The sequence below is a fragment of the Thalassophryne amazonica genome, chromosome 8 (genome assembly GCF_902500255.1).
Source record: "Thalassophryne amazonica chromosome 8, fThaAma1.1, whole genome shotgun sequence".
Taxonomy (NCBI): Eukaryota; Metazoa; Chordata; class Actinopteri; order Batrachoidiformes; family Batrachoididae; genus Thalassophryne; species Thalassophryne amazonica.
In genome coordinates this window covers 64020967-64043469 of record NC_047110.1, presented here as the reverse complement: position 1 = coordinate 64043469, position 22503 = coordinate 64020967, and the positions used below count along the sequence as shown (strand labels likewise).

Genomic DNA, 22503 nt, shown 5'->3' with positions numbered 1-22503 from the left:
CGTCCCTTTCCATTTAATTTCCAGTCAACTGAATTTACCCCAGGTGGACTAGCTGTAGAAACATCTCAAGGATGATCAGTGGAAACAGGATGCAACTGAACTCAATTATGAGCTTCATGGCTAAGGGTGTGAATACTTCTGTACATGTGATTTCTTAGTTTTATTTTAATAAATTTGCAATAATCTAAAAAAACCACACATCATCATTATTATGGGGTATTGTTTGTAGCATTTTGAGGAAAAAAATAATTTCATCCATTTTGCAATAAGGCTGTAACATAAAATGTGGGAAAGTGAAGCACTTTCAATGCTTTCTGGATGTACTGTACAGCCATCTCTAGGGTCTACAGAGAACATTGCAAAAATAAAGAAATATGAGCACTAGTGGCAGAGGTCACAGAAGAATGGCCATATAGAGTTAACCAGATTTAAAAGCAGCAGTAAATCAACCACTGTCAATGCACAACACATCCCATCTTGAAGCAGATGGGCTACATTAGAAGACCACACCAGGTCCCACTCTTGTCAGCTAAAGTAACAAGAAAAAAACACAGCTACGGTTGGTACAGGCTCTCCAAATTGGACAATGCAAGACTGGAAAAATGTTGCTTGCACTGATGAGTCTCAATTTTTGCTGCAACACACCAAATGTTATGGTCAGTAATTGCCAAAATCAACAAGAAAACATGGATCCATGCTATCTTGTATCAATGATTCAGGTTGCTCCTGCTGGTGTACATGTGTGGTAACTGCCTGATGCCATCATATCAGACTGAAAGTAAATCTCAGGAATGTTTTCAGCACCTTGGTGAATCTCCTATATGCCAGAAATAAGTAAAACAGTGAAGGCATTTCTGAAGGTATAGGGGTCCAAGCCCATGTAAGATGTACTTAATTTAGTGGCTGTATTCCCCTTCTTACCCCTATGGAAGGTGCATGCCTTTCTCAAGTTGAGGGTGCTGCAGAGCACCTTAGCCATTTCTAGAGCTGCACTCTCCTGGACAGACTTTAGATGGTTCTCCTGGAATCTTCTCGAACCTGTCTATAAATTTTGTGGTAGCCTATTACAACTGACATCATTCAGAGTTCACTTTCCACTTTTACTGCAGTTCTTTCTTCAGCCTGTGTCAATCTTTTCATCCTCCTTTCTGATGCTGCTATCATCCAGAATTGCTACATAAGGTCTGGTTGGTTGGCCAGCATCTACAGTAGTGTTCAGAATAATAGTAGTGCTATATAACTAAAAAGATTAATCCAGGTTTTGAGTATATTTCTTATTATTACATGGGAAACAAGGTACCAGGAGATTCAGTAGATTCTCACAAATCCAACAAGACCAAGCATTCACGATATGCACACTCTTAAGGCTATGAAATTGGGCTATTAGTAAAAAAAATGTAGAAAAGGGGGTGTTCACAATAATAGTAGTGTGGCATACACTCAGTGAGGGTGTCCCCTATTTAAGGATGAAGCCAGCACCTGTTGAACATGCTTTTCTCTTTGAAAGCCTGAGGAAAATGGGACGTTCAAGACATTGTAGTTTGATTAAAAAGTTGATTGGGAGGGGAAAACTTATACGCAGGTGCAAAAAATTATAGGCTGTTCATCTATAATGATCTCCAATGCTTTAAAATGGAAAAAAAACAAAAAAAAACAAAAACCAGGGACACGTGTAATAAAATGGAAAACAACCATCAAAATGGATAGAAGAATAACCAGAATGGCAAAGGCTCACCCATTGATCAGCTCCAGGATGATCAAAGACAGTCTGGAGTTACCTGTAAGTGCTGTGACAGAAGACACCTGTGTGAAGCTAATTTATTGGCAAGAATCCCCCGCAAAGTCCCTCTGTTAAATAAAAGAAGTGCAACTGGCCTAAAGAGAAATGGAGGAATATTTTGTGGACTGATGAGAGTAAAATTGTTCTTTTTGGGTCCAAGGGCCGCAGACAGTTTGTGAGATGACCCCCAAAATCTGAATTCAAGCCACAGTTCACAGTGAAGACAGTGAAGCATGGTGGTGCAAGCATCATGATATGGGCATGTTTCTCCTACTATGGTGTTGGGCCTATATATCGCATACCAGGTATCATGGATCAGTTTGGATATGTCAAAATACTTGAAGAGGTCATGTTGCCTTATGCAGAAGAGGACATGCCCTTGAAATGGGTGTTTCAACAAGACAATGACCCCAAGCACACTAGTAAACCAGCAAAATCTTGGTTCAAAACCAACAAAATTAATGCCTCACAGATGTGAAGAAATCATGAAAAACTGTGGTTATACAACTAAATACTAGTTTAGTGATTCACAGGATTGCTAAAAAAAAAAGCAGTCTGAACATAATAATTTTGAGTTTGTAGCATCAACAGCAGATGCTACTATTACTGTGAACACCCCCTTTTCTACTTTTTTTTTTTTTTTTACTAATAGCCCATTTTCATAGCCTTAAGAGTGTGCTTGTCATGAATGTTTGGTCTTGTTGGATTTGTGAGAATCTACTGAATCTATTCGTACCTTGTTCCCATGTAACAATAAGAAATATACTCAAAACCTGGGTTAATCTTTTTAGTCACAAAGCAATACTATTATTCTGAACACTACTGTACTTGCAGGTCTGGAATTTAATGCTCCTCTGGGACACTTTGGTATTTTCAACCACCTTCAGTGGTATCTCTCATTTGGATTTAAGGACTTCAAACCTGTCCTCACACCAGATATTCATGTACACTATTCCAGCTACTTGAGTGTACCTCTCAGTGTATGCTGTCTCAGACTTCACCTGTGTCTTGTAGCATGGTAAACCTGTCCTTCTAGGGATCTGGAGCTTAGGGCCTGCTTCTGTGCCATCATGATCACACTTTTTCAATAGGCCAGCCTTTGCTAGCCTCTTCTAAGAATTAAGTAGAGCAGTCACATGTTCAGTCAGTGGAACATCCCATAGAAAGAATTGGAATTTTTTGTCAGGCCAGGTACAGCAACATGTATCTTTGCTGGAACTGCTTTGCATACTGACCTTGGGTCACAGAGCAGTTGTAGTACCAATACATGCAATTTATTTAGTTAAACACTTTTTGGAAATGGGATGATGGGTACTTCAAACATTCAAAAAGGATTTTCATACAAGAAAACTGTGTAAATTTCAGCTCACCTTTCCCATGTGGTTTCTGGCAAAACTGTAGCTAAAATTCATGTCTTCTTTTAAAGAAAATCTTTCTCATTTAAACTCGACCATGAAGCTGATGACACAAAAGATAGGAGTTGCACTATGAATTGTTTCTCCAATCATAGCTACAGAAGTCAATAGTTCCTTCAGAGTTGCATCGGTGTTCCATGACTCCCCTCACTAGTCCCCATGTTGTACAGTCATTCAGTTTTTCAGAAATGCTTACTCCAGACAAAATTATCATACAGTACCATCCTGTTCCTTTATTAATGTTTGATGTAAATGAAGTGCAAGACACATTCAGTGACTCTGAAATGTTTGCTGACATCTATAAAGAAAACTAGAGATAAAAGTGATTATTTGTAATAATAATTCATCCATTGTTATATCTGTGATGGGGTCTGGAGCCTATCCCAGCAGTCATAGGGCATGAGGCAGGATACACCTTGGACAGGACACCAGTCTGTTGCAGGGCCACATATAGACAGACGTAATAACAATAACAATAATAATAATGAAAAAAAAATCCTTATAGTTTGTACAATTACTTATGGGCTCAGAAAATGGAGGGACTATGTTTGCAATTATTAAACAGTTCATGTAATATTTTGTCTATGACTGCTGGAATAGGCTTCAGCCCCCCATGACCCTTGTTTGGAGTTACCGGGAACAGAAAATGAATGAAGGCACATCCTGATTGTTTAATTTCAACACCATTGTGGTGGAATACAGAGGCCAAATTACAAAAAAAGTCACTGTCCAACCATTTATGGACCTGACTGCACCAGCTGGACAGTAAAGACAGGTCACAAAGAACAAGCTGATGAGTCAACTAACGGTTCTTAGTAATTATTCGCTCTGAAGAAAGTGGTGTGATCTGTTCTAGGAATACAAAAGTTCCCACGATTCCATTCATACCTTCTCTGCATACCAGTCATTCATTTCTTGCCAAACCTACATGTTGAGGTCACACAGACAACAGATTGTCTTCTAAACAAACCCTAATGATCTCCAGCTAACCTCTCTCTCTCACACACACACATACACACAGGTAAACAGTATCACAGTGATGACCTTTGTTAATCTCAGACAGGTCTGTAATCTTTGATTAAATGGCAGTGTGTGTGACGTTGGCAAATTTCAATGAGCAGATACTGTAGTATCCTGACGTGATGCTTGCCATTTACAATGTGGACAAACTGCAATCACAACATTTTTTCAGCACAAAGAAGAACACGCCTACACCGCAGTGCCTTCACAGGAGTAACAATAAGCAGTTTGGAGTTATTTTGAAGCACCACTATGAGTCACTTTCGACATCTGCATTAACTGACTGGGAGCTGGAAACTCACACCGGTAAGGACGTATTCTCATCTTATTTTATACGCAGATAAGATAGTGAAAGACTCTGTATTAACTGATTCCGTGCTTCAGGAAACTTATTTTCATTCCTGGTGTTAGATATCTGAAGTTGCTTTGAACTTAAAAGTATTGATCAACCCCCTGTGACAGGAAATGTTTTATATTTCTTGTTCTTAGGCAACACAACAACAAAACCATTCCAAATGATGGCAGGTAAAAACAAACAAGAACAACAGCAAAAATAAATAACAATAAAGAAAAGTGACCGTAAATTTGATCACAGGCTCCCGTTACAACTTTCTCAAAAATGTGTGTGTGCGTGTGTGCAGGTCATGGAAATCCTTGTAGCGAACAGGAAGCCACCTTCTGCATGCATGGAGGGACGTGTTACAAAATCCCCTCCATGAACACACTCTCATGTGTGTAAGTCAAACGACGAGTCCTTTTCATGTGTCTATGATGTGAGAAGCTTTTCAGGGTGCATTGTGCAGTTTTTTTCCTCACAATGTGCTGACAGACGACACTGTTGGGTAATCCGCCTAAATGTAGGTGCCATGAAAACTACAAAGGCAGTCGATGTGAGCAGTTCCAGCTTTTCAGCAGCTCCACTGAAGCAGGGCAAGCAGGGTTAATTGCAGCTGTGGCCATCATTGCTCTCCTCATCTTGGTGGTGCTGGCAGTTGTTATCTACTACCTACGCAAGTAAGCACCTTATGGATTTAGAAATTTCAGCCCTTTGAAAGCACATTAAAACAGAGCAGAAACATGTTCAAGCTCACATCACCATTTCTATCCACACATAGGGTGCTGAAAGCCAAGCAGAACCAGAGGGACACTCAACATCATTACTGGAAAGTACCACCGAGAGTATGACCAGTCGACTGTTGTATGCTTATAGTCAGTTTGTTTTTTTTGGATATGTGATGGAGAGCTGAAGAAAATGTCCTCAGAAGTGACTGTTCTGTTTTGGACATGGCTGTGAAAAGTGAGAGAAAAAGTAACCCATCTGGTAGACTGGACAAACGGCAAGACGCCAAGTCAAGTGATTATTATTATGATGTTTAATATACAGTATTGTGCAAAAGTACGTTTTTACAAACAATAATGTGCTAAACATCTACTTACGAATATATGCATATAAAATATTGCGTGACAAATTCTACCCTCAAAATAAGTAACTGAATTTAGAGAAAACTGCATCACCTGTTTTCATTTCTCATGGAATTTGTTAGAAAATCACATTGAATTTAGCATGATTTTTACAGCCATTTTATTTTTTGTGGGCTCACCAACAACTAGAATGACAATAAGCAATCGATTATTAAATTAATTGACAACTATTTGGAAAACCAATTCATTTTTTTTTATCAATTTTTTATAGAAAATATCCAAATTCTCCATTTTTACTTTCTTAAATATGAATATTTGTTTGTTTTATTACGAGGGCAGATTGAGCAGTGCCTCACACATTCTCAAAAAATGTTGGTTTTTCAGAATGCAAAACATGGAGAACCACGCCCGACTTTTTCTGGTTCAGACTCAAAACCTCTCAATCGGGCCTTGTGTTTTCTTTCCTCCTGTCTGGCAGTAATCTGAATACCTTTGGGTTGGTGACAAAAAGCGACATTTGAAGGCATCATCTTTGGCTCTGGAAAACACTGACTGACATTTTTATTTAAATCATTTTCTGGACCGAACAAATAATCTATTCATCAATTAGTTTCTTGATTGATCACTTATGAAAATAATCATTAGTTGCAGCCCTACCATTAATTCTGTTTTGTCACATACTAAAGTTTTGTTTAAATTTCAATGAAACGCTTTTAACTTGATAATTACCTTCATTCTTTAATGAACTATGAGGAAAAAACCTTATATATTTGATTTTGTAGCGAGACAAATGTTTGGCCATTTCAGATGTGACTTCCCTGACACACAAACAGACCACAACACACTACATATATATTGTGGGATGCCTAACACTTTGCACAGCACTGTACAGGTCACAACATATGGTGTGAAATAAGTAAAACACCTTGTATTACTGCTTTATTTTAATGCAGGAATGAAGCTGCCCTGGTTTTATATCACATTTCAATCGATGTGCTTTGTTGTAGTTTGCAAAATATGAAAATCTGTTTGTAATCTGTAAACAAATGTGAGGTCTATTCTGTATGTAATGAGTAAATATTTAGTAATTTTGTAAATATTAGTGACCTTTGCTGAATCATATGACTGTGATTTTTTTTTTTGCTGGAAGACACTTGCGAGGCTCTTGTTTCAGGAGAGTCATTGCTTAACTTAAATCATCAGCACTACGTGTCTAACCACAATCCTAAACCCGTTTTTAACCTAATCCCAAATCTAACTTTAGCTCAAAACCAGAACTGCACAACTAAATGGTGAAGCGTGTCCAGAATGATGTCATAGAATGTCTTTGCTCTAGTGCTCTAAAACACAAACTGGTTCTCACAAAACCCGAGTAACGCACATGAAACCTTGTGAAACACTGTGTGTGTATAAATGTCTCACGCTGTCATTCATCAGGTCTGTTGAATCTAAAAAGAGAGGCACCAGTGATCCCATGGGTTTTGTAATGAGAATAGTGGCATCAAATGTGCTTCAACTCGGTTAGATTAGGAAGACAGGTTTAACTCTTTGGATGACATTTCAAACTAGGTATTTGTGATCAAGCTCACAAAAACACAATTCCCCGTGCCACCCCCTTTCCCCTCTCAACTGCACTAGTTACTTGTATGACATACTGCTGGTAATAAATCTTTTGAGAGAAAATACCTGATTTAATAAACTGGTCAATCTCTGTAAATGTATATGAGAAATATATGTATTAAAAAAAGTTCAGTTATCTTCCCTTGAAGATGTCAGTCTGAGATTTTTTTTTCCCTTCATGCACATCTTCACATGGTGTTACATTTGTGTCAAGTTTTATTAAAATCCATAAAGCAGTGTTGGAGATGTTGCACTTATGATTTCAATATCATACAGTGTGATGCATCAATTAAACAAAGAATTACAATTAATGTATTTTCCAGAGTATAAGTAGCTTGTTTAAAAAATTTCTCTTGAATAGAAAAAGAAAAAAAAAACACACACATATAAATCGCAGGACTGAACACACTCATAAAAAAAACAAAAACAAAACCCCAACTTATACTCTGGAAAACACGGTCTCTCCCCTTGAAGACGCTGGGCCAGAATTATTTTCCTTCAAGCACGTCTTGATATGATGTGCCACAAATTATATAAAAAAAACAGTCCCAACTTAAAAATTTTTCAATTGGTAACATCGAAATGAATCAAGTTGTTTGAACTTAAGTTAGTAAGTTAGATCAACTCTGACTTACAAACTTAAGTTCAAACTTAATTCATTTAGATGTTACCAATTAAAACAAATCATTTAAGTTGGTTCAACTATTCTCTTTATTCTATGATGCTTCACTGAACTCCATAACAGTTACACAGGAGTTGCACTTATAAAGTTATATGAACCATCAATAAAACACAAAGGTTTAATCATCTCCCCTTTAATGTGTTGGACCGGAACAAGTTGCTTCTATGTATTATATATATATATACGTATATATATATCAATTGTAGAAAATAATTTGATGAAACATCTGAATTAAACTGGTTTTCCTCTGTACTGAAGAGTCAAACAGGTCAGTTTACACATATAATTAACAAATATGATGTATTAACACAATAAAACAACAACCAAAGTCCAATTATCTCCCCTTGAAGACATCAGATGGGAGATATTCTCCTTTATGCACTTCTGGGATGTGTGTTACCATCCACGTTTCATTGAAATCCATCAACTGCTTTAGGAGGAGTTGCACTTATGAAGCCAATGTCATATGATGCATCACTTAAACACAAAAGACCAATTATCTCCCTTTTACAATGTCAAACTGGAATTATTTTCCTCTATGCACATTTTCATATGGTGCACTACCACTGAGTGCAGTTTCATTAAAATCCATAAACTGGTTAAGGAGGAATTACATTTATATGACTCGTGGACAGATGGACAGAATGACTCCTATACACAAATAACATAACAGCGTCGAAAGTATCTCAGTAGATACGGAGCTGGCCTGCCAGCATAAAGACCTGTGTTCGAATCCTGCTGATTCAACCTGTGTCCTTGGATGAGACACTGAATCTGTTTAGTCTCAGTCCACCCAGCTGTAAATGGGTACCAGTCTTGGCCAGAGATGTAACTCTTATCATGATTCACACTTTGGAATCTGGAGATCAGCACTGGCACCAAAGGGTCTCAGGGCCTATATAGGACTTATTTACAAGTAGCCTTGACTTTCCAGTAAGTTTACCAAATCAGAGGATCAAGTTTATGTTTACTGACTTTGACATTTGCCCGTGTTGTCCACACAGCCACTGCACTGCAATGCTACTATGTTTTGACAATGTAAATAGACACGCCTGCATTTATTTGTGCTGCTACAATATCTCGATGCACTGGTTCCCACCACAACTTGGCACAACTATATTTAATAAAAGTGATGGCTGCACTGCTGTTGTTTTAACACACAGAGAGACAGTAAGGTTTCAATCATCAAAGTCACTGCCACATCCTTCAAAAGCACTTCTTAGTCAAGGTCCATTGTGCACAACTGTCAAAATCTAAATAAACTATGTCTTGCTTGAATTTTAAGAAATGTATACATAGTTGTGCAAATATTTATTTCTGATTAAGCATACTGCAACAGCTACACTCAACAAAAATATGAACGCAACACTTTTGGTTTTGCTCCCATTTTGTATGAGATGAACTCAAAGATCTAAAACTTTTTCCACATACACAATATCACCATTTCTCTCAAATATTGTTCACAAACCAGTCTAAATCTGTGATAGTGAGCACTTCTCCTTTGCTGAGATAATCCATCCCACCTCACAGGTGTGCCATATCAAGATGCTGATTAGACACCATGATTACTGCACAGGTGTGCCTTAGACTGCCCACAATAAAAGGCCACTCTGAAAGGTGCAGTTTTATCACACAGCACAATGCCACAGATGTTGCAAGATTTGACGGAGCGTGCAATTGGCATGCTGACAGCAGGAATGTCAACCAGAGCTGTTGCTCGTGTATTGAATGTTCATTTCTCTACCATAAGCCGTCTCCAAAGGCGTTTCAGAGAATTTGGCAGTACATCCAACCAGCCTCACAACCGCAGACCACGTGTAACCACACCAGCCCAGGACCTCCACATCCAGCATGTTCACCTCCAAGATCGTCTGGGACCAGCCACTCGGACAGCTGCTGAAACAATCGGTTTGCATAACCAAAGAATTTCTGCACAAACTGTCAGAAACCGTCTCAGGGAAGCTCATCTGCATGCTCGTCATCCTCATTGGGGTCTCGACCTGACTCCAGTTCGTCATCGTAACTGACTTGAGTGGGCAAATGCTCACATTCTCTGGCGTTTGGCACATTGGAGAGGTGTTCTCTTCACGGATGAATCCTGGTTCACACTGTTCAGGGCAGATGGCAGACAGCGTGTGTGGCATCGTGTGGGTGAGCGGTTTTCTGATGTCAATGTTGTGGATCGAGTGGCCCATGGTGGTGGTGGGGTTATGGTATGGGCAGGCGTCTGTTATGGACGAAGAACACAGGTGCATTTTATTGATGGCATTTTGAATGCACAGAGATACCGTGACGAGATCCTGAGGCCCATTGTTGTGCCATACATCCAAGAACATCACCTCATGTTGCAGCAGGATAATGCATGGCCCCATGTTGCAAGGATCTGTACACAATTCTTGGAAGCTGAAAATGTCCCAGTTCTTGCATGGCCGGCATACTCACCGGACATGTCACCCATTGAGCATGTTTGGGATGCTCTGGACCGGCGTATACGACAGCATGTACCAGTTCCTGCCAATATCCAGCAACTTCGCACAGCCATTGAAGAGGAGTGGACCAACATTCCACAGGCCACATTTGACAACCTGATCAACTCTATGTGAAGGAGATGTGTTGCACTGCATGAGGCAAAGAGTGGTGATAGGAGCAGACTTCAATGGGCATGTTGGTGAAGGGAACAGAGGTGATGAGGAAGTAATGGGTAGATATGGTATCAAGGATAGGAATGGGGAAGGACAGATGGTAGTTGATTTTGCAAAAAGGATGGAAATGGCTGTGGTGAATACCTACTTAGAGAGAAAACTGACCCACCTTTCGTCAAAAAAGTGACAGCTGCCAATCAAAATCGGCCACGTCACTAAGCCCCGCCCCCTCTATGACGTCATAGCCAATCAGAATTGATGATGTCACTATGTCCCGCCCCTAAGCCCCTCCCCTAGTCCCGCCTCCAAGCCCCGCCCCTTATGACGTCACAGCCAATCATAATCGATGACGTCATTATGCCCCGCCCCCAAGCCCCGCCCCTAGTCCCGCCTCCGAGCCCCCGCCCCTTATGACGTCACATCCAATCAGAGTCGATGACGTCAGTATGTCCCGCCCCTAAGCCCCGCCCCCGGCTCCTCCCCTAGTTCCGCCCCTGGCTCCTCCCCTAGCCCCACCCCCAAGCTCCTCCCCTAACCCCGGCCAAGCACCGCCTCGAAGCCATACCTCCCCTCCCACCCAGGGTCTAATATTTTAATGTCATTTTATTTCATGAATTAAAGAATGATTAAAAATACCTAGATCTTTTTAATGTATTAAAGAATTAACTAATTCTGAAATAATTAAACATAAATCACTGTCTATTATTTAATGCCCCTTTAATATCTTTAATTCTTAAATTATTACGTTTCCTTTTCTGTTTTTTAATTCGTAAATTAAAGAAGGGGAACAAATACCCATCTCTCTCGGCTGTAAGTCTTTGCAGCAAGACGGTCAAATACCCACGCATAGAGCCGCTCGCGGAAACATGACCCCACGGCTGTAAAACCTGTTGCAGACGCTGTGTCTGTGTGAGTGCGTGTGTGTGTGCGTGTGTGTGTGTGTGTGTGTGTGTGTGTGTGTGTGTGTGTGTGTGGCGGGACACCCGCTGAGCGGAGATGCTGCCCCGAGGTGATGAACCCGAAGAACAATAAACAATGCTCCTTATCACTCACGCCAGATGATGTTTTCTTTTAAGATATTAGCCGATCGATCATGGGGCGCGGGACACCCGCTGAGCGGAGATGCTGCCCCGAGCCCGAACAATAAACAATGCTCCTTATCACTTACGTCCCTGGGAACGAGTCAGCGAGCATTTCCACTACGACCGGTGAAGAGTGAAGATGCCTGGACCCCCAGCTATGGGTATAAAATAGAATAAATTTGCGGAAAAAATCCTGGAAAACCATGTTGTTTAATTAAGTTTTCTTGTCTTCGAGCAGAGTGCGAAAACCGCATCAGCTTTCAGGGTAAGTGATTTAAGTAATCTGTTTTGATAGAAATGAGTGTTTTTAAATGATGCATGCCGTCTGAAACTGTCTTTTTTTTTTTTTTTTTTTTTTTTTTTTTAGACAAAACCACGCAGACGGTCCAGAGCGCGTTCGGACCCGTCCTCGGTAATATATTTGAAATAGTACAGAATATCCGCTTGCGAGGGTGATGCTTTGTATTCATTTATTTATGTTAATTCTAGAAATCAAGTCAGAGCCCCCTGAAGAAGTTCGAAGGCTGGAAGCCCCGACTTCACCACGCAGATGTAAGTACAGCGATCGAGATTAAATCACGGTTAAAACTCTGGAATAACCCGATTTTTTCTGTCACAGCCCATGGAGAAGCGGGTCAGTGGGAGAGACCCGTAAAACGATCCGCGGATGTACACGGTAAGGAGTCGGAGTTTATGTATTTATTTATTTTAAATATTTAATAACTAACGATTTTCTCTTTTTTCAGCACGCGGTGGAGGGAGACCGTCTATTTTCCACAGAGACGCAAGGCTCGAAGATATTCTGAGCTGGGATTAACCTCATCACGCAACTTTCTTGAAAATGTGTAGTCTGTTTTTATTTTTTTATTTTTTCTCTTATTCCGATGGAACGGGAGAATTCATTTGAAGAGGTATATTAACTGAATTTCTTGAGGTAGATTCTTCCTGCTACAGATTTTAAAAGATGGAAGGAGAGAATTCACATCGGGAAAATAACTTCGGACGTGTATTGGATTTAAACGCTTCAATAATCGACTCAGCGGGGAGCGCTCCTGGAGCAGATGGTCCATTACCCGAGGCGTTAAATTCGCCGCCTCAAAATAACATCGAGTCCGGAGAGAGACTTTTAAGCCGTGTTCGTTTAACACCGTTAAATGAGGCTCTTAACAATTTAGCTGCTGAACGAGAATCGGAAGAAATTAACCCCTACATCATTTCTGCGATTAACGCTATAAATTCGACGGTCCAGTCTGATACTGAAGAGCCCCCTGACCCCCCGCACACCTCACCTCCAGACGAGTCCGGTCCCGCGGCGTTGAACCAGGTACGTCTGACTCCGTTAAATAACGCCGTAAACCTCCTCGCGTGTGAAGTTAATCCTCACGTCCAATCCGCGGTGGATGAATTAAATCAAACGCCTAACGACGCTCGCGCTTTTTCACCTTTAAGAAGTCCCTCCCCGCGCAATGCGCGCGGAGAAGAGATTTTAAACAGAGCTCGTTTAACCCCGATAAACGCGGCGATCTCTGTTTTGATGGAAGACGGGGATGATGCACGACCGGGGTCCAGCCGACACTCTCCCATGACGGGTGGTGGGGCTGCTAACGTCATCAGGAGACCTGCTTTTAACAATATCGAAATCAGGCTGCCTCTCAATTTCCAGCGCGCCGACGAAATTCCCGACTACGCGGAATTTTACCGTAACGTCGTAGGGGCTCTTCATAACTCGGTCGAAAAGGCTTTAACACACGCCAGGGCCGGGGACTTTATCCAAATGGAGATTCGTGGGGACTCAGTCTACAACGAGGCCGCTTTGATCAGCTCATATAACGACGCTGGCGATGTGACGGGCTTCCAAAATCTGTTAGAACGATTGATACAATCAAATTCCAACGTTTTAGCCGACGAGTCTCTGGAATTAGTGGTTCAAGTCATCCGCAACCAGAACGGCGCGGGGAAGCGCAGAATAGATGACCTCCTCCATCACGAGGTTCTGAGGAAAAAATCCAAATGCCTTAATATCGTGTATAATCCTGACAACAGTTTATGTTTCGCGATAAACCTCGTTCAGTTATTGAATCCTCATCTGAGTACGCACGAGGCGGAGCAGCGCGGACTGGCGTTACAAAATAGCGTCGGATTAACGGAAGCTACGCCGGTATCTTTAGAGCAGGTGGGAAAATTTGAAAACGCTCTGGGTTGTAAAATTGTGGTGTTTTTCAGAGCCGAAGGGGAGAGAAAGCTGACAAAATTCCAGACAGGAATACCGGCGCAGCAGAAAACTCTTTTCGTTTTTCTGTTTAATAATCATTTTTACGGAATCATCGATTTAAAGAGATTTTTGGGAGTGAAATATGTATGTAAGTTTTGCTTTGAGGGGTACAATAACCACGCCTCCCATAATTGTCCGTCATATTGTAAAATTTGTGAATCCACGCAGTGTTATGAGAAAAATAACCCTGTATTCTGCAGCGAATGTAACAAGGAGTGTCGCTCTCCCACCTGTTACAGCCTGCATAAACAGCCGAAGTATCGTCCTTCCGCCGGTAAGTTCGTTAATGTGTGTGATAACAGAAAAAAATGCTCTCGATGTAAACGTGAGTATTACATAGCGTTTTCTAAAAACAGCGCTCCGCACGTGTGTAAGCAGAAGAGGTGTCATATATGCAGCGAGGCTCTCCAGGAGCCGAGCGAGGGTCACCTCTGCTATATGACCCCGCTCAAAGCTGAAGAGACGCATTCAGAGAAATATGTTTTTTATGATTTTGAAACGTATGTCGATAATAACGGGGAACACGTACCGTTTTACGTCAGCGCTGTAACAAAGACGGGTGATTTTTGGAGCGCATGGGGGACAGACTGCGTAGCCCGCTTCTTTAAACATTTTAGAACGAGAAAATTCAAAGAATACGTGTTCATCGCTCACAACTCAAAAGGTTTTGACGGCTATTTGCTTCTAAAGTATTTAGTCCAGCAGGGCGTAACCCCCGCTGTGATTATGACCGGGAGTAAACTATTACTCATGACAGACGCCGCCTTTAAACAGAAATATATAGATTCGTTATCTTTCCTTACAATGCGCTTATCTCAGATGCCTAAAGCCCTGGGGATCCGGCTGAAAGACGAAATCATCCGCAAAGGTTACTTTCCGCACCTGTTCAGTTCAGAAAAAAATCTGAACTATGTCGGTCCGTACCCTGACTCAGCGGCTTACGGGGTCGCAAATATGTCAGAGGGAGAAAGAGAGGAATTTAACGCATGGTACGTGCGGAAAAAAAACGCAATTTTCGATTTTAAAGCCGAGGCCGTTATGTATTGTGATAACGACACAAAAATCTTGGCTGCAGCCTGCTCCAAATTTATGTCTGAATTCATCGCTGAAACACTCGTGGATCCTTTTACCTGCGTTACAATCGCCTCGGCGTGTATGAAAGTCTTCCAAACTAACTTTCTTGCTCCAAAAACGCTGGCGATCCCCTCCGCCGACAATTATAGAACGAGGCATAAAAAATATTCGGACGTGGCCGTGCAATGGTTAGAATGGGTTGCTGAGACGCAAAACATTATCATCGATCATGCTCTAAACAGGGGCGAGAAAAAAATAGGAGGTTATTATGTTGATGGGTATGCTCAGATTGACGGCCGGATAAAAGTGTGGGAGTTTCTCGGATGTTTTTACCACGGGTGTGCAAGGTGTTTTACACAGCATGAAATAAACCCTCTCACAAACACCTCATTTGGAGAGCTCCACGCAGCGTGTCAGAAAAAAATAGCCTTTCTGCGGGCTATGCCGGGCGTCACCCTCAACGTAATTTGGGAGCATCAATGGCTTGAAATGAGGCTGAGGGATGAGAGCGTTCAGTGTTTCCTCGCCCGCAGGGGGTTACCGCCGCCCCTCGAACCTCGCGACGCTTTATACGGCGGTCGGACTTGCGCGTCCCGTCTGAGGTACACGGCTGAGCAAGATGAGACGGTCTATTACGTCGACGTGACCTCGCTGTATCCTTACGTTAACGTAAATTTCACATATCCCACGGGGCATCCGGAAATTATCGAGAGAAATTTCAGAGACCCCAGGACTTATTTCGGGCTCATCAAAGCCATCGTGTACCCGCCCCAGGGGCTAAAATTCCCCGTCCTCCCACACAGAACTCCTCACGGTAAACTGGTGTTTACTCTGTGTCGCACCTGCGCTGATGAAAATAATCAAGCTGCAGCGTGCACACACAGTCAGCAGCAGAGAGCTCTGTCTGGGACTTGGACGACCCCGGAATTCCACAAAGCTCTGGATACAGGCTATGCTGTAGCTAAGATTTTTGAAGTCTGGCATTTTGAGGAAAAAAGTGATAAAATCTTTGAGGGGTACATAAACACCTTCTTAAAACACAAGCAGGAAGCCTCTGGTTTCCCTCCCGAATTTGATAAAGACTCCGAGAGCAGAGAAAAATACATCACGGACTACTGGCTGAATCAGAAGATTCGTTTAGACCCAGAAAAAATCAGTCACAATCCGGCAAAACGACAGATGGCTAAGATCTGCCTCAACTCCTTCTGGGGGAAATTCGCCCAGAGGGCAAATCTGACGCAGACCGCGCTCGTTAAAAATGCTGACGATCTGTTCAGGTATCTGTTTTCTGAAGAGTACGAGGTCACATATCTAACATTCCTCAGCAGTCAGGCGGCTATGGTTCAATGGAGGTACGGCCCGCGGCACGTCAGCCGACCGGGTAAAACCGTCAATATTTTCATCGCGGCGTTTACAACGGCGTACGCGCGTTTGACCTTGTACGGTTTTATGGAGGCTGTGGCAAATCCTGACAGGATTCTGTATTATGATACCGATAGCCTGATTTACGTTTGTAGGCGGGGTGAAACCCCACTGCCTACCGGTAATTATCTGGGGCAGCTCACCGACGAGTTGAACGGCGACGTCATCACAGAGTTTGCAGCGGCGGGACCTAAAAGTTACGCATATAAAACCGCACGAGGTAAAACGGTCATGCGTGTGAAGGGGATCACTCAAACCCACGAAAGCTGTCAGAAAATAAACTTTGACAGCGTCAAAGATCTGGTCGAGGGTTATATAAAAGATCCCGCCCTCGCTGCATCTATCATAACGCCGCAGCAGGGAATTAAACGTCATAAAAGCAGTTTCAGTTTGACAAACGTGTCATTTCAAAAATCCTTCAGGGTGGTGTATGACAAGCGGCGTCTTTTAAAGGACGGGGAAACCGAACCGTTCGGATTTTGAAACATGTCTCACTCTGGAAATACGGTGGAGATTGACCCCAGACTTCAGCTCCCATTCTCCTGTCTCATCGTTGGACCGAGTGGTTCGGGAAAGACTGTGTTTGTGAAAACATTGCTGGAAAATTGTAGCCACGCTATGAGATATGTGCCTGACAACATTGTATGGCTGTATACGTCTGAACAACCTCTGTATTCTGAACTGAAGAATAAAAATATTAAATTTGTAAGAGGACTCCCTGACTCATTTCTGGACGACAGCCTTTTCCCTGAAGGTCAGAGCCATCTGGTTATTTTGGACGATCTCATCTTTCAAGCAACGGATCATCCTGAAGTTGTAAGAATTTTCACCCAGTACAGACATCACCGGAATATGAGCGTCATCATGATCACACAGAACGTGTTTCATAAAGGGAAATACAGTCGAACCATCAGTTTGAATTGTAATTATATGGTGCTGTTTAAAAATCCCAGAGACAAGTTACAGATGAACATTCTGGCTCAGCAAATGTTTCCCGGCAGAAAAAATTTTTTTTGGAGGCACTTGATGATGCTACGAGCGTACCTTACGGGTATTTATTACTGGATTGCACGCAGGAGTGTCCAGATCAGTTCAGACTGAGATCGGGATTACTCCCGCACGAGTGGCCCACAGTTTATTTACAGAAAGATAAACGGATATGAGCTCTCTTTTAAAAAGGAACGCCCCCGCTCTTAAAGCGCTAATCAGAGCCGGGGCGAGGGAGCGTCACTACAGCCTGAAGACCTGCAGGCCGGAGCTTCTGAAAACTTTATCCGAGATCGCTTTGAATATATTAAAGGGGAATATCGCCTTGAGCGACTCTCAATTCCGGGCCTTGAAAAAACGAAAAAGAGTTTTACGTCTTCTGGCCGACAGAAAAACCAGTTATAAAAAGAAGCGGGGAGCGCTGATTCAGACGGGCGGCTTTCTCCTGCCTCTGCTCGCCGCGGCCCTGCCCGTTATAACGAGTCTAATAGTACCCAGAGGATAATGGCGTTCAAAGCGGCGCAAAAGATGTTTTTACTCACTCCACAGCAGATGCTTCAACTCAGTCATTCCGTTCCGCCGAGCGGAAATAACATCAGACAAACGGCGGAAAATGATTTAGACTCGCGAATGCGAGGTATACTGGAAGAACGTACTCACTCTCCTTATGAAAAAATTAAAAAGTATGAGGCTCTGCTGCAGCGCTATTTAACCCTGATCAAGCAGGGGGAACTCGAATCACGCGTTTCACCCCCGCAAGAGACTCGCGTCGCTAAGCAACCTGAGGAGGAGGGGGTGGAGGAGGAGGAGGAGGAGGATGAGACTGTCACAGAGGTCCTGAAGAATATCCCCTCCAGAGAGCGTAGAAACGCTGAATATATTATGAGGAAATTATCGAAGGGTGATACGCGCTGGAGTCCGTCGGGGGAATTTATTTACAAGGGGAAAGTCGTGAGGGGGTCTCACGCCATAGATCTTATGAAACATCTCGGATCCTCGTTCAAGAAATCGAGCCCTCCTACAGGCTGGGTGAAGTTCCTCAATATTTTACAGGAGCGGAACATCCCGGTGGCGTGCGTATCAAACCCGCAAGCCCGCGAGCAGCTTCAGAAGCTTAAAAAAGGCCGGAGCAGCTCGCCGGATGAATCCCTTCTTTTAACCGATTCGCCGGCCAGGAAGAAACTTAAGAAAAAAAAAAAAGACTTCCAACGCTGGGAAGGTTTCTCACCATAAAAGGAGGGTATCGAATTAAAAACTGACTGGATATTATGATCAAGATTCTTTAAAATACATCGCAGTCAGTCACGTTTTTGTATATTGTTACTAATAAAACACAGACTGAAACTCATCTCCGGCCTTCATCACTTTTATTCGGTATACGGTTTAAAAAACAACTTTCAACACTTCTCTACTTAATAACAACGATGCAAAAACATTAAAGGTATGATCGGGGGTGCATTTTCTACACATTCGGAACATTTTTCACAAAAAACACATTAAAAAAATCAAAGGTCAAAGGTCAAAGCTTCTTTCTACGTTTAAAAACGGGGGTTTACATCATGCAAACGCGATAAAACTTTAAAGGTATGATCGGAAGGCCGCTCTCACACATCCACCCCGTTTTCAGGCGAAAAAAAACATAAAAAAAATTTAGGATCAAAGATTAACACTTCTTTCTGTACTTAATAACAATGTTTTAAAGCGTGCAAACGCGATAAAACTTTAAAGGTATGTTCGGAAGGCCGCTCTCACACATCCACCCCGTTTTCAGGCGAAAAAAAACACATAAAAAAAATCAAAGGTCAAAGCTTCTTTCTACGTTTAAAAACGGGGGTTTACATTATGCAAACGCGTTAAAACTTTAAAGGTATGTTCGGAAGGCCGCTCTCACACATCCACCCCGTTTTCAGGCGAAAAAAAAACACATACAAAAAATCAAAGGTCAAAGCTTCTTTCTACGTTTAAAAACGGGGGTTTACATTATGCAAACGCCTTAAAACTTTAAAGGTATGTTCGGAAGGCCGCTCTCACACATCCACCCCGTTTTCAGGCGAAAAAAAACACATACAAAAAATCAAAGGTCAAAGGTCAAAGCTTCTTTCTACGTTTAAAAACGGAGGCTTACATTATGCAAACGCGTTAAAACTTTAAAGGTATGATCGGAAGGCCGCTCTCACACATCCACCCCGTTTTCAGGCAAAAAAAAACACATACAAAAAATCAAAGGTCAAAGGTCAAAGCTTCTTTCTACGTTTAAAAACGGAGGTTTACATTATGCAAACGCGTTAAAACTTTAAAGGTATGATCGGAAGGCCGCTCTCACACATCCACCCCGTTTTCAGGCGAAAAAAACACATACAAAAATCAAAGGTCAAAGGTCAAGGCTTCTTTCTACGTTTAAAAAACGGGGGTTTAAATTTTCCAAACGCAATAAAACTTTAAAGGTATGATCGGGAGAGCGTTCTAAGACGGGGGTTACATTTTCACACGGAAAAACATAAAAAAATAGGAACGCCGGTTAACACAAGCCGTGACAATATTTAAACTCATGCAGAGGCCCTGCTAGCTGGTTACAGGAGGTATTGCAGCTTTTCTTAAGGCAATAACGATATCTTTTCACAAAATCAGAAACCAAATCATCGTTCGCGATAGTATTTTCGGAGTATAAAGACACCACGTCCCGGTACGACTTCCCACTGGCTCTGTTATACAGATAATACACGCAGTGTTGTCCGCATACGTCGGATAACTCGTGCTGAAGCTGCTTGTTGTGATACAGAATGTTTTTAACATCTGGGAGATTCTCCAGATATTGCAGGATGCTTTTAGGGTAGTAATCAAAGTCAGGGCTGAGGCCGAACGAGTCAAAAAATGTGGCTCGACCATTTTTTTCAACGGTGAGCGCTAACCAGTGTTCTCCCGGTAAATGTCTAGGGTGGGTGTTTACAATGAAATATACGGGAGGGCCCTGCTTGATCCGGAATAACTCGTCAGACGCAAAAACACCGGCAAACAGGTCTCCTATTAAGCCCCTCATAACTGCGTCCAATTCCAGGGTGTTCATCAGTAAAAATCCACAAGGACCTGTCGCTTGGAATTAATCTCCAGGAGAGAATCATAACACGCGTACACTATCAGCGTGGTGGTATGCGGAGTCGCGACTCTGAATCTCATTTCAAGTCGCAGGGTGCCTGTGGAGACGGGGCTCAGAGCGCCGCTGTCCTCCTCCGGGTTTAAATTGAAGACGTACAGCGCGTAGCCGCGCGCAAAATCCTCCCGGTCTATACAGAGAGGCTGGTCTTTGAGGTGTCGTCCGGTCGCGGTGTAGAGATTGTAAAACTCCCTGACAGAGAGTTCGTTGTTAAATTCAGGCTGGAAAGCTTTAGCCGGCAGCTGTCTCCCGTTTTGACTGAGTGCGAGGTACTCCAGGTCATAGTGTGCAAATTCAAACGGGGACAGATCTCTTCTCCCACTGAATGCATTGTGATTCACCATACCCAGAACCACATATTTGGGCATGGTTCCTAAAAACAGGTTCTCCTGGTTGCATATCCTGGAATGGCTGGGGATCACGTAAGTCTTAACGTTGATTCGTGATAACGGGTACACGGCGTTCCCTTTCATGAGAGCCGCGGAGTGGCCCAATCTCACTGCAGGGGATACGGTGACTTTCTTAACGAATAGGGACGCGCCCAGAATTTTCAGCTTGAAAGTGGAGGCCGCCAGCCCCATCAGGCAGAAAGCATCGCTGGCTCGAATTAATTTAACTCTTAGATCAATGTTATTCAGAAGAAGCCTCTCGCAGAAAAATATGTCCGCGTGCAGCGGACCCTGAACTTGAAATTCACGCGATTCGGCGCTAAAGCGCGCTCTGCTCACGAGGCCTTTATTCGGGCCCGCGTCATCCACAGCGGTCGAATTGTGCTGACCCGGGGTGTCCTTGTAAAACAAACCGCCCGTGAACTGCGATTTCAATGAAGCGGGGGAAAAGTTCAGCAGCGTCTCAATCATTGCCCTGTACGGGTGCGTCGCGCTGGACTGGGAAATCAGCCGGTCACCCAGAGTCACGTCGACTTGTGAGAAAATCGTATTGAGAGGATAATTTATGACGCCCACGCGGGCGTCATTAGCCAGGTCAGTCCCGTCGGCGTTTGTAATTTTCATTCGCAGATAAAGCAGCGTATTATTGAGGTCTAAATACCTCTCACCGTCTCCGGGGATAAAAAACTCGATAGGGCCCATGTCCGTCAGGGCTGATAACGGGCTGACTTCAACGTATTGGCTTTGCTCGATGGACAGCTGGGTCCCGGGGACGGCGAATAAATCCAATTCGCTCATGGTGCATTCGGGGGAATTATTTCGCAAAAGAGACATTGTTTAAGAGAAAATATCCCCGGACAACCTCCTCTTCTTATGCTTCCTTCGAACTGTTCTGCTTTTTCCGGGGGTCTTTCGCTTTTTAACTGTTTTGACCCGTTTCCCCGGGGGGCGTTTCCGGGGCCTTCTTGAGAGCACCATGATCCCGGACCCCCGCTGCTGCTCGGGCTCCTGACTCCGTCCGGCCCTCTCAACAACGCGGCTCACTACGTCAGAAGCGATGCTTCGGGCTGCGTTTTTCAGGTGAGGTTTGGCGATCGTGTATCCTTGTTTAATCAGCGGCGACACAAATTTGAACAGTTTCGAAAATATGTTCCCGAGCCCGCGCCCGTACATAACAGGAGCGCCGTGGAAGCCGTGAAGGCCATTCCCGACTTGATTTTCATAGTAAGGCACAAATCTATAAATGTCGGCTTTGTGCGCTGCCCCAGCCATTTTTTTTTTATCCCGCCGGTTTAAAATGTAATGTCACAACCACTTTACCGTATCTGAAATCCACCGTTTGATCTTGATCGCTTTTGATTTCGATGCGTATTGTCTCAATATGTCTTTTGGAGACCGGGATGTAATAAGCGGGGTTGAATTTCTTTGTAATTATTTCCCCGAAACGACCTCCAATTTCGAACGCTCGGAGGAGAGGAGCAAAAGCGTCACCCACCGCCTGAGGCTGTACAACGTCTGTATAACAGAACAGGTGATACATCCCTG

At 42.9% G+C, this 22503-nt stretch overlaps 1 protein-coding gene across 1 annotated transcript; it reads left to right on the top strand.

Moving 5' to 3' along the window:
- Positions 1 to 4282: 4282 nt before the first annotated feature.
- On the top strand, positions 4283 to 7405 carry LOC117515776 (probetacellulin-like). Its single transcript, XM_034176499.1, has 5 exons — positions 4283 to 4521; positions 4705 to 4740; positions 4857 to 4950; positions 5077 to 5229; positions 5331 to 7405. Exons 1-5 carry the CDS (start codon positions 4338 to 4340, stop codon positions 5398 to 5400), a joined length of 537 nt encoding a protein of 178 aa, XP_034032390.1. The 5' UTR covers positions 4283 to 4337; the 3' UTR covers positions 5401 to 7405.
- Positions 7406 to 22503: the final 15098 nt, after the last annotated feature.

Bases quoted from the DNA above. Each gene is read 5' to 3' on its own strand.
- LOC117515776 (XM_034176499.1), top strand. From the start codon at position 4,338: ATGCTTGCCATTTACAATGTGGACAAACTGCAATCACAACATTTTTTC. The intron at 4,522-4,704 runs GTAAGGACGTAT...TCTTGTTCTTAG, and splicing joins GGAGCTGGAAACTCACACCG to GCAACACAACAACAAAACCA. The intron at 5,230-5,330 runs GTAAGCACCTTA...ATCCACACATAG, and splicing joins GTTATCTACTACCTACGCAA to GGTGCTGAAAGCCAAGCAGA.